Here is a 13,340-nt window from a genome sequence, read left to right as displayed (position 1 = left end):
TAATATTCTTGCTTGCTCAGATGTTTTTATACAGTGAGGATCTCTGTTGCGTTTATTTGCTACCATAGTAAGAGAAAGTAATAATCCACAGGACCCAGTCAGTTTTCCTAACCCCTTGGCTCTCTTGGGTAACTCTATTCTTTGTTCAGGGGGCTCCATTATTGAAGACTTCTAATACATGCAGGACTATTTTCTCTCTAACCATAACTGTAGTGCACCAGCTCACCTCTTACCATTAATTATCTGAGAACATCTTGTAATACAGATGAGGTGTTCCCAAACACACCCACAGTGAGCTTCATGCTGTCCAATTACTGAAAGAGGATGCATCAAAATATCAGCAAAGTTTGACGTACTTGGAGTTTTTAATTGGGTGACGCTGCAAAAAATACAGCATGGACCTAATAAAGCTTAAAAAGCCTAATGCATGTAAGGTTTTCTGTTTATTCTGAATACATTAAGAGAAATGAGCATTGCATTCAGATTTTAGCAAGGTTTGCTGAATAGTATAACAGGTTCATAGATCAAATGTTGCGCGAATGCACTTTTTAGATGTATTACTACAAGTATGCCAACATAATAGTCCCACTGTATTGTCATAAGTGGCTTTCCCAAACCCAGAAATATAATTCATGACAAACCAAAAAGCTGAAACCAAACTTTTATTTGAGACTATCATCTAATGAACAATATGATGGGCCCATTATCTCCTTTTGTTTCCTCCTGTATGTCTGGAGCCCCAAAGTCCTCAGTTGCTCTGCATCCCCTGAGAGTTGGGAGCTGTGGAAAAAGAATGTCATTGTTATATAAACCAAGCCTGTAAGACAAACATTATATAGGAGACACCTCCAGTCTACAGAAGGACTATAGAACCTTGGCCTTTACAAATATGGCTGTATGAAATACAATATCTGTAGTAATACTTTGGTATTTCATACTTTAGTCTTCTTAGACTACCCAGAGGACATATAGGAATTTGAGTGTAAACTGGTGTAAAACGATTCAAGTTAATGGCGCTGAAGTGTAGATAGCGTGTGGGGCCTTACACCAAGACCGCCATCAGAGATTTTTGGGCCCCATGCTAGGTAGAGATAATAGGCCTCTATCCCCCAAGTCTAAAACTTCCAGCATTGCAAAAGTCAAGTTCTGTAGGTTGCTCTGGTGACCATTGTCACTAGAACTGAAGGTGAGGAAAAATCCAATATTTTAGGTGGTAATCAGAAACAAGAACATTCTTCTAATGGGGGGTATCTGTTCTGGTTACAGCTTTACAAAGGGGGGATTCACCTTGCTCTAAAAGTTTTTTAATCTTCTTGTCTTTCCTGCATTGTCTAGGAGATAGGAAGTGAAGAGATCTCTTAGAGGGTTTAAAGCTAAACCTCAGGCTTAAGCTACGTACACACTTCCAATTATTATCGTCGGAAAACGAACGACGAACGTTCCTGCACGATATATACGAACGATCGTATAGCACCGATCCTGCACATAGAGGTAACGACACGATCGTTAGATATTGTACACACAATAGATACGATCGTTTAAGCGATAGAGGAACTATGTGCACGACAGGAAAGTGAACGGACGTTCGTTCATCACGCATGCTCTGAACATGGACGATCAACGAACGACCGTACACACGAACGATGTTCAACGATCGTCGTCCAATCCGATCCGCCGGTCCGGTCGTTCGTTTCCAACAACTTTCCTCGTTCGTCGGCGTCGTTGGTTACTTTTTTACGAACGATTTTTTGCCCAATCGATCGTTCGTCGTTCGATTGGAACGATAAAAATTGGAAGTGTGTACGCACCTTTAATGTGGAAGCCAACACTGGTACATGCAGGGAGTACAAGATTAAGCAAGGTTACATTTATTTGCAGGTTTGTTAATTGTGAATTTGTAAATTAAAAGTCATCACAAATCTAATTTTTTTTCCAATTATAAGTAAAGAGTTGGCATAGTACTTGTGAACATGTCCTGTACCTAGATATGACTGAGCACTTAATCTGGTGAGAAATGCCCTATCCGCACTCACCTGTCCTACTGTGAATACACCAAAGTCCCACTGTCAGCATAATGCCAAGAAAGAAGGAACAGAGGGTAACTCCAACCACTGCACCCACTCCTACTTCCTTCATAGAGTACTCTGTAAATACACAACATATCAGAGCGTACTTATACACAATACACAAGGTCTTTGCTAAAGCCCACTGAAACCTTTGGTATTGATCACTGAGGAATTATATTGCCTTACAATCATCAGTACTCCTCCTCACTGAGCAATTCTGCAGATTGGTGTTATGGGGGCCACAAGAAATTGGCCATTGCTTTGTATGGGAGAGCCATGGTGTGATTCTGAATCTGCTTTATGATACTAACACAGGATAATTAAAATTATTGGGCTGCACTAAAGCAGCACATGACAACACACCTCATGGTTGTTGACAAGCCCTTTATAGAGCATTAAGCATCTTTCCCACTTTCCCACAACACTCCTCAGCTTCAGTGTGGGGTTACTAATAAACATCCGGTAGTGCTGGCTTTAAATTTAATTGTAAAGACTACAAGCACTTATGTTTAGATGTGTGTCAACCACAGACACAGGCGGCTCAAGGCACAGATTATTCTATTATTTTTCCCATTTTTTTTTTTTTTTTTTTTTTTTATTATAGGTAATGCCGATTTAAATCTGCATTTATTTTTGTCCACCCTGAGGCCACCGTACAGACATAGAAGTCCAAGGGACAAGCGCAAAGGATACATGCTTAGGGCATCTGTTCATGGCGATAAGAAAGGGGGGAAGAGAGTTGATTGTGTGAACAAACCTGAATGATCATGTGCCTCCCGTCTACCTGTTGAAAATGGGGTCCTTTTGTTGCCTAAAAAAAAAAAAAAAAAAAACATAAGTCCTGCTAACATGTCTACATCTTGGGGCAGCCATGTTGATGACGACCAAGGATAGGAGGTCTGCTCACCAGATAGGGACTGGAGATGAGGACGGGAAGGAGCAGAGATGGTAACCAGAAATGGCTGGGTCACAGTACGTTGGAACATTGGTTTCATGAAGGAAGGTGGAGCAGTGAAAGGGGTGCAGGGGACACCAGGAATACGACACTGAACAAAGTGCCGAAAAGAGAAAGAAATAAGTTTGTTACAACACTTATACATAAAACCTATTTATTATGCTCCAGCATTTGCCAGTAATTGTATATACAACTTAAATACAATAGCTGCAACTCTCAAGCCCTACACTTGGCTAAAGGGTGCTTGCACCAGGGGCTCTAGCTTGTCCTAGTCCAAAAGTAAAGTCCCAGGATTTGAAATAAAGGTGACTGTACATTGTGGTATCTAAGGTAGGGTTTGAGCGGCAAAGCCAATGGCACAAAAAGTTAAAATGTATTGTTCTGCAAAACAAAGCTCACCTGGGACTACTTTCTTTGACAACATCATCTCTACATTAAAGCCCATATTGGGTAAAAAAATTGGACATCCTAGGTGGGGCTTAGTGTTGCATTGGTCCACAACAATGTTTTGCCGTCATTGGATACCAGAGATTTAGCCGCTCAGCTGACACAGCCATCAGTAACTTAGCAGCTCAGCTCCCTTTACCTAGCATTACCGCTGTATGGGTTTCTTCTCCTGAAAATGCTATTTTTGACTTCACTACTTTTAAAGTCATTACCTTGGGAAAAGCATTCAGTCACTGAAGCCAAAGTGTCTCAGCTATTGGAATAACACGATTGTCATGCAGGAGTGGTCAGCAGATTGTGTTCAGTACAAAAACAATTTCAACAATAATTGGCCTAGGGTGTACTTGTATGGGCAATAGATGCACACTAGAACAAGAGCACTATACCTTTGGAAGTTTGATGACACCAGTGCTGGTACCGCATTGAGCTCCCTGCAGACACACATCAACTCTACAGTGCAGAAACTGAACAGAGCTGTTGTAGACAGGGTCAAGTTGGAAACTGAAGCTCTTCATGGGCGGGGTCTTGATGCAAGGCTTGGGTGGGACCAGCGTAATTGACACACCTGCTGCAAGTGGGCAGTCATTCACCAGAAGCGGGATATGGGAAAGGTTGAAAGGATTTGAGGAAGCAGAGAGAGAACACAGGGCCAAGGAGAGTCCAAGTGAAGATGGAGCGTCAGACAGAGACACCTAGAATATATACATTATTTTACTGACTAAAATTCCAAGGCAAAGATGGTAAATTTATTGAAAATGGGGTCATAAGGGTCACCTGACCTCAGCCTGAACCCTGCTTCCAACTTTCATGCTGCATATGCCTCCGTGTTCACACTTCTTATCTGGGCCACGAACAAGCAAATGCACAACTGGAGAGTCCATGAGACCACGTCTGAACATCTCTGCAGATGTACATGGAAACTAGGAGGAATGAGAGGAGGGGTATTTTTAGAAAGTTCCATGTAACATTACGTTGTCTTTGAAACTCACAATCTGATCCCTTAAAGGCATTTATAATTTTTACATGATTTTTTTGTTATAATAAACACACCCAATGGCAAGACTGACATTAAGGCAAGTAATGCAATTGCACCAGGACTTGTCCCTTCACTTTCAGTCACCTGCCCTACAGATATCATTCAACCTCCCCAGGGTTTTCATGAGAGATAAATATGAGCTGATTCAGGATTACCAGTCTCTCTAGAACACAACATCTCTATTATATGGCAATTGAAACTCCTTAACATGGACTGTTTTTGTCCATGTTGCAGCTCTTTGTCCCTCAAGGGTGAACATCCCTGGGGGCTCATGATCTAATATGGGGACTTTTAGAACTTAAAAGTATAAAGTATAAAAGCAATGTGTAGTACACCACAGCAAACTATAAGTATATAGACGTCCTCATCGAAGGGGAACATGTTAAAAGCCTGTGATCAATTAAGGACAAGGCGAAAAAAATAGCAGTTTTAAGTGAAATGAGTTGATTGTGATAGGTCTGCAGGAGATTAAATTCCTTGGAATCATCATCATTGAGAAGATAAAAAATAAACAAAATCTGACAATCCTGAGATATATTGGAAGCAAATGTTTAGATGAAGGAATACAACACATGGGCATAAAATAGGCAATGATAATATTACACAGACAACAAGCATTTGTTATAATGTGTGGACAATGACAATAACTGGAACCCAGTCTTCCTCCACTAACCTCCCTTCCCTCCTCACCACCTTACTTTATTCCTCTCCTCTTATTTAGCATTAGACTGTAGTTTACCTCCTCCTTGCCATACATGTCCACACTGGCCAGACAAAGTAGCCAGAGAATAATGCACGGCCCAAGTCTCTTCCTGACCTCTCTCCAGTACTGATTCACTGCTCAGGACATTGGGTGATTGCATGGGAAATCCTGGTGGTCTGAAGACAAATAATCTTTTTGATTTGCTGGAATGTCTGGTTGAAAGTTTCTACGTATACACATGTCATATTGGCAAATGCACAAAACCATATACTGTATGTAATAAGCTGTGTCAAAAGCCTTTTAGAACCAGCTCTGCCAGTCAGTTTGGTAGTATCTTCCATTTTTCATCATAGCTGACCAGTATATGGCACTAGTGACATGAAGATGAATCCCTAATATATTTTCAATGCTTAGGTTTATGTCTCAATCAGCTGGGGAGAAACATTTAGCATGCTGAATAATAGGAGCAGTCACTATGGTTGAGTCAACTTAGAAGGAACTTATACTAATGAAGCTGCCATCCCTTGTTGCTCCCAGTGCTTTTTCCAGGTCCTCACTATATAGCAGGAAACAGAACTATGCTCCTATACTACCACTAACTTCTATGGACAATTCTTTCTAAGCCTGTTTTTATAGCTTGCAATCTCTAACCTGGAACAAACACACATATAAGAATGTCTGACCTTTCTCTAACTCATGTGATCTGCATATTTGTTCCAGTGGCTTGCAAAGCAATAGAATTGTTTTGGGAATAATGGCCAGGCACCCAGCAAAAAGAAGTCAACAGTTGAAGCTTTCATATTGAGTCTGCGCCCATACATCCTATGCTGGTATTTGTCTAAGCCAAGTCTGTTTTATAAGGGAATGTATGAGTTTGGTTGGTTGGGCATATGTCACCCTGAAAACATTGGCCTGTACTGTGTTGAATCATTAAATACATCTTAAACAATGTACACACACACACACGGAAACCCCAATTGGAAAACCTTCATGTCTAACAGCAAGTGCTTTTGAAGTCAGAAACCTTCCACTGTGAAGGACCTCAAATGAGCCAATCTTCACCCTAGTGTCCCACTGGTAGCCATTGAGATGGTAAAGGCTACCCAACATCATTTTGTTTTATATGTAATATACTCTACAGAAATTAATACGGAAAACATACACTATGCAGTGCTCAACCCAGAATTTTTTTTAAGCCGGGTGGGAAGAAATTTTAGGTGGGTGGCAGCCCCTGTATTGTGACCAAACTCTTTGGTAACCACCCAAAAACAGCCGGGTGGGTGCTGAAAAGTGCCGGGTGGTGCGCCCAGCTAAAAGTGCCTGGGGAGAACCCTGCTATGGTTGATATGAAGGTATGTCCTTCATCTTAGTATTCCACTTACTTCATCCAAACTGGCACTTGTTTTGTTGTGGACATTGTAACAAATGGTGGAGGATGGCTCTGGAGGAAGAGCACGTGGGTGTTGTTTTAAATGGAGTGATCTGGAAATATTGAAGCTGAGCCATGGTGGAGGCCCTAAACAAACAAAACAAAAAAGTCTCTTCAATGCAGGCACCATTATGTAGGAAAAGATGCCATCACATATAATGCAATTCAAAGACCCAAGTGAATTCCAGCTGATATGGTGTTATTCACAAATAAGTGATAAATGTAACTTCTTATTGTTAACCCAATGACACTGCAAGGTGATACAAAATATATTGTCCAAAAGGGAACTATTTGTACAAATCAGCAGCTTTTAAGTCTTGTTGTGGGATAGGTAGTTGGCAGCAGCAAGCTTCAAAATGTACAAACCATGAGAACTTTGCAAGAAAACTGTAGGGTGGATGGAAATCTGAGAATAGTCAGAAGACTCCTTATGGCACCTGGCTGTTTGTTTCCTGGCTCGTATGAGGAGCCAGACTGACCCATGGGTAAATAGGAAAAAAATCCTCTGATGGGCCCCATTCATATGTCCCTCTCCTCCTTACCTATCATACGCATTCAGGAGGGTGAACCGTGTCAGGAGGAAGACGGTAAAGTAAAACGCATCCGGAAAGACATAAGGATTTTATTGCATTCCAAGTAACCATTTTAAATGATCCTTCCTTTCTAAGGAAGATCACCTTTACTTTAATAGAAGTGCTTGAATAGTTACTTAAAAAATACCTTTCCCCATCCGCCCCACCCTGAATGCGTATGATACGTAAAGAGGAGGGGGAGGAATAATCTAAAATAATTTGTATGCAAACTCACTTTCTTTATTTGCTTTCAAAACCTTGTTAATATATCACCATAAATATATATATATATATATATATATATATATATATATATATATATATATATATATATATATATCGCCACCAACCCGCTTGTGTGATTTGTTTCTTTTCATTATTCAGTTTTTATGGGTTGGCTAAAGATAAAGTAATTCTCCGTAAAGGAAAAGGGAAACCTAACCATACAAACCCTCCAATATATCTAAAGTGACTACTTCCACTCTACATTACCTACTTAAACCAGACATTGTCTTAGATCTATTTTGTTTTTAGGTAAGTGATTTTTTTTTTGTATCAATCAGCGTCAGTATCTAGTTGCTGAAATTAGATGATGGCCCATAGATGAGCACTGTGCTGCTGCAGCCTTGTACCTTTTGACAATGCTGCAGTCTGATCATTGCGGAAAAATACTCCTGCTTGCAGCAGACTGGTGGTACCATTTTATTGTGAGCACAATGACTTGGCTGTAGGCACAGTCACTTGTTTGGAGGTACTTTTGCTGTATATTGTAATAATGCAGACAGCTAAAGAGCTGCATTCTGAATTCTTCCTTTAAGTCATCTTTCAGCTTTCTTACAGAATCCAATCTAATTAACAATTATAACATCATAACTTTTTATATCTTACTTTATAGCAGCTTCAAAGTGAGATTGTGCTTTGGAGAATAAAATGATAATTGTGGGAACTAAGTGGACAAGTTAAGTAGACAGTTTCTGCTACAGGAATGCAGCACCATAAGGATAAAAGGACAAAGCCTAATAAAAAAAAATATATATATTTATGCGATAGGTTTAGAAAACCACATATCATTCAGTTTTACATCTACTATCAAACAGATGATAAATAAAGAATATAGAGAATTCAGCACTGTGTACCTTTCACCAGTCCCAGGCACAGGGCGATGATAATCAGAAGCTGCATCCTGTTTGTATTGGAACAGAACAGAGTAACCTGTAAGACAACAGAAGATCATTTACAAGACTGAAGCATGTATTAAAAATAGAGCAGCCAATCAAACTTCAGATTTAAATAACAAAACTATTTTAAATGAATTATTCATTTTGCAATGAAAAATAAAGGATTTGTGTTGCCAGGGGTAGCTGCATCATTTGGTTTCTTTGTAGAGGGTAACAGGAATCCATAAACCACGTAAGTACTCAGATCAGGATTGTAGGAGTCACAAGATCACAGAGAAGGGGGACATCCATGGTGCACACACCTACACACAGGAGAGCTGGCTGCAGAAAAAAGTTTTACCTGATGAAACGGAGCTGAAGAAAGGAACTGCAGGTTGTCTAATTTCTAGAACCAAACAGTTCACATTTCACGTTAGATCCACTGGGGACAAGTTCTGTACCTCCCACCGTCCAGCCATCGTCCCTTCACTCGTGTCCTGTCCTTCAGCCTCATCTCCCATTTCCATCCAGACAAGAGCTAGTGGCCTTGTCTTGGCATTGTGTGATCAGACACAACTTGGCTAGACATATAGAGGCTGGGAAAGAATATGTAAGGTGATCACATGGGTGGATAACAAGTAATCCAATTCACCTTGGTGTACAATATGCAGCATGTGTATGACATTAGGTGGATGTTGGAATAATTAGGATTGTAGGCTTTTAAAGGCCCATTGTAAGGGTAAGTAAATCAGTCCAGGCGTACGTTCCTTTTTCTGTTTTTATTGTTGTATGTTGATAGGGCCTTATTTTAGGTTTGTGGTACTTACAGCAGAACATTTATTTGTTTCTAAACATCTGTTCCTGGGGTTGGCATTTGTTTGCTGCACACTACTGCATCAAACAAGAAAAAGAATAATAATGTGCACATAAGCCACTAGATATAAAATATATACAGCATCTCTCACATTCACACCGCCCGTGTAGGCCTATTTTTCAATAAAACTGGCCTGCATGTTTCCAATTTTCATTGTATCCTTTGCCATATCATTATTATTATTACACAGTATTTATATAGTACCATCATATTACGCAGCGCTGTACAAAGTCCATAGTCGTGTCACTAACTGTCCCCCAAAGGAGCTCACAATCTAATGTCCCTACCATAGTCAAATGTCAATAATGTAGTCTAAGGTCAATTTAGGGGGAAGCCAATTAACCTAACTGCATGTTTTTGGGATGTGGGAGGAAACCCACGCAGACACGGGGAGAACCTGCAAACTCCATGCAAATAGTGTCCTGGCTGGGATTCAAACCTAGGACCTAGCGCTGCATAGTAAAACCTCAGCCTGTGATATTTGTCTCTTGTAAATTTGGGCCTAGCACTGCTCTTTAAAATTGTCCTGCTGTTGGCCATTTTTTCACTACTGTATCATCCGTGAACTCATTAACTCTTGTAATAAAACACCAGCCTGTATTACTTGTCTAAAATACCTTTTAGTCAATTATCTCTGATTAAAAATAAACTGCTATAAACCAATCTCGCAATGCTGTATCTTCAGCAGTCCCTTTATTTTCAAGAGCATTAACTTGGTGAGCAGGCACATTATAACGTCTTCAAGATATATATATATATATATGAAACTTAAACCTAGACCTAAAGCTTATTGCCTGTTATTGACTACCTGCCACATCCTATGCCCCTGCTTGGCCCCTGGAAGTTCTTTTTGACTGCTGACCAATTACTACATCCTGACTATGCTTCTGCTGGCAACCTGCTATGCCCTCCATACACGCCTCCTTGGCACCTGGAACTTCATCCAGACTGCTGACTACTTGTTGCCGATTACCGGATATATCCTGACTAGACTTCTGGTTGCTCACTGGAAGCTCTTTTGGACTGAGAACTATCTGCTACATGCTGGCTACCATTCTGCTTTCCACCTGGAACTTTACTTGGACTTTTGAACATCTGTTGTAGAAAACGCACTATGCCTGGACTACATTCCATCTCCCTCATACACAAATACCCGCTTGGACTGTGTATGCCTATTGCTGGCTTCCACCAACTTTCACCTTGCCCACTCTTCTAGACCTGTTTGGGCATGTATTGAACACTGCAATGTGGTACCTTTCAGCAGCACAAAAATCCTTCTAATTAGAGAACACTACAGCTTTAGGACATCCTCCAAATATTTGTGTTCACCCTGCTTTTATTTTAAAATGTTTACATTGGTATATGCCACTCTAGGGCAGTGCTAAACTTCCCTTTTTAGATTGAGAGTAGTTTGCCTATTGTCTCTGAAAATGTCAGAATTTTTAGCTTCTCCAAATAGACATTAACAGGATTCACCAACTATTGGACGGGATTTGTTGAACCCTCAAAGAGCTGAACCTGGCCAGAACTGCTTATCACTATTGCCAGAAAAGTAAGTAAAAGTACTATAACAATATATTTAGCAATTTTCACAGCTTTCCATTTAACATATAAACATAACAAATCACAATATAGAAGAAATTGTTTTGGAACCCAAAGATACCGAAAGATAGCTAAAATTGATGCTGGTTGAATATGCCATATATAGAGGTAGTGAAGACAGCAGACAAATTCAGGTGAACAATGGAAACCGACCGACAATAACACAAATTTCATCAGTGTGGTTTCAGCATATGAGTAATGGTTCCTCATTATGAGTACACAGACTTTCTGTGCTCATTTTTACCATCAATGTATACAAAATAAAAAATCTGCTCACCCACAGTGATCTCTAAACGACTGTGAGATGGAAAACATACAGCATGGGTAATCTGCAAGAAGGCCCATCTAACATAATCCCATTGCAAGTTCCTCTGTACTGTACACATAACAGGAAGCAGAAAGCAATCTCTTTCTAACCATACCACAAACCAATTTAGCGTTATTGATAATCAATGGTGGAAGTCTGTTGCAGCATCCACTATGCTTTCAGTATATTAAAACCAAAACACATGATTTTTGAAAAATTCTTTTCTTGGAGTCCATAGGAGGACACAATTTTTCAAATTTCGAGGCTATATGGCTACCCAAAGAATTATGTCCAATTCTCTAATTATGTAGAGTCCAGAAAAACTGATCGTAAATGCAAAGGGAAGGTCCGTATGTCCCTTCAAAAAATTCCAAATATTATATGAAAAACAATCTTATTTCCTGTCTTGTTCATTGAGGGACATAGGAAGACTTAACCTTCACTACATCCACATATCAGTTCGAATGAGGGACTGGCAACACAGCAATCACTAACAGCCAAAAAAAGGCAAAAGCTCAGAACTGCCTGCAGCTCAAGGAGTTGTGCCAAGTGTGCCAAGAGTCTTACTGGGTTGGTATACAACATTAGCCTGGGCCAATCCGGAACAATGGGGATTCCTAGAATGCCCCTGATCCTACAATACAAGGATGTCTCCTTAAAAAGAATACCTGTAGATGGAGAAAAATCTGTCTAGTTTCTTGTCAAACCTGGAAGCAAGCATGTCCACATGTGGTCTTTAAAGCACCTAAAATATGAATTTAGTCAACCAGTTACATCTCCAAAAGGTTACATCACTTAGGTGTAGCAGGTGGTATCCCAGGGCTAAAAATACCAAGTGCCAGACACTGTGGGTAGAAAAGAATCCAAGCTATGCCAAGTAACATAGGTGCTCTCGTCGCTAGTCAAATCTTTGATGGTATCAAGAGTTGCTCTGTGATGCCGTCTCTCCAAGCTATGCAGATAAAATGCTTTTTACATAAGGTTCTGAAATCGAATACTTATCCTGTGCATTTGTCAGTCATTGTAAGAGAGCAAGATCAAAGTACCTTGTAAATCTTGCAATGAAAGGTTGAGTGGGAAGCAGGCACACAAAACAGAGCAGATAATGCCATTGCCTATTCCTACAGCGTTAACCCTCCTGTATCGACAGATTAATGCCCAGTGGCCTAAACAAAAAAGCTGCTGGTTCTTATTCGCAACTATGAATCTTCAGAAAAAGGAGCAAGTAATAAGGCAATTTGAGCGCAGAATCTAATTCAGTAGGGGGAAAAAAAAAAAGAAAAAAAAAAAGAGGTCATTCATCCTCCTAGTACATAAGGCAAAAAATTGAAAAGTGGAGGGAAAAATCATGGGATTTATTCCTCCTGTAGGCAGCAGTTTAATCCAAAAATGAAGACTTCCTGTGGCTCGCAATATATGGCTGAAAACAAAAACACATTTTGTGTGCTGTTGGGAGAGATTTCACTTCATAGTCTGACCTAAACCAGTAAAGGCGAGATATATTAAAAAATTCTTGTCTTAGTAATCACCAATTTACAAAATGCATCCTGATCCCAGGGAATAGTATAAACTTAGGATTTGCCATATGTTTCTGTCTTGAAGACAAAACTAAATAAAAATGTTGGATACATATATATATTTTGGGGTACATTCATTCAGAGGGTCACGTTTGGGGTGACTCTCTGTACATACTCAGTCACCTTTTAGTAACATACAGTTAAAATGCAAACTTTACTGCATGCCAATGGACCTTATTCACTGTGGCGGGTTGTGGTGCCATCCCTATTATATAGCATTCTAGCACACTTAGTAGTATGAAGCCAATAGACAACACACTGCATTGAAATGCCTAACCATTCAAAATGAAAAAAAAAAGGGTGCGTTGATGCATGGCAACATAACCTAAACTGTGTGCAGAATGTATCCTCTACATCTGTTTACAGCCCAAAGTCTCTGGATCCAGACAAACTACATACGCAACTTTGTTTTTTTTTTGGGACTCTGGCAAAAGGAGAAAAGTTAACCAAACTTCAGCATACAAGAACAGTTATCCTTTTACATATTTTAAAGGTTTCAATCACGTTTCACCTTACTCTTTTTTTTTTTTTTTTTTGAGACCATACATAACATTTCCCTGCAGAATCTCTTTAGGTTTTATTCCACAGGTTTTGCAATATTACTTTCAAGTGACT

The 13,340-nt window shown here is 39.8% G+C and overlaps 1 protein-coding gene across 1 annotated transcript; it reads right to left on the bottom strand.

Moving 5' to 3' along the window:
- Positions 1-644: 644 nt before the first annotated feature.
- TGFBR3L (transforming growth factor beta receptor 3 like) lies at positions 645-13,250 on the bottom strand. Its single transcript, XM_072399745.1, has 9 exons — positions 8,727-13,250; positions 8,345-8,420; positions 6,590-6,723; positions 4,248-4,388; positions 3,855-4,160; positions 2,974-3,112; positions 2,824-2,877; positions 2,034-2,144; positions 645-780 (listed from the first exon to the last, which is right to left on the bottom strand). Exons 2-9 carry the CDS (start codon positions 8,388-8,390, stop codon positions 749-751), a joined length of 963 nt encoding a protein of 320 aa, XP_072255846.1. The 5' UTR covers positions 8,391-8,420; positions 8,727-13,250; the 3' UTR covers positions 645-748.
- Between the last annotated feature and the right edge of the window lie 90 nt (positions 13,251-13,340).

This window comes from Pyxicephalus adspersus, chromosome 2 (genome assembly GCF_032062135.1).
Source record: "Pyxicephalus adspersus chromosome 2, UCB_Pads_2.0, whole genome shotgun sequence".
In the NCBI taxonomy this organism is placed as follows: Eukaryota; Metazoa; Chordata; class Amphibia; order Anura; family Pyxicephalidae; genus Pyxicephalus; species Pyxicephalus adspersus.
This window is presented reverse-complemented; position numbering and strand designations above follow the sequence as displayed.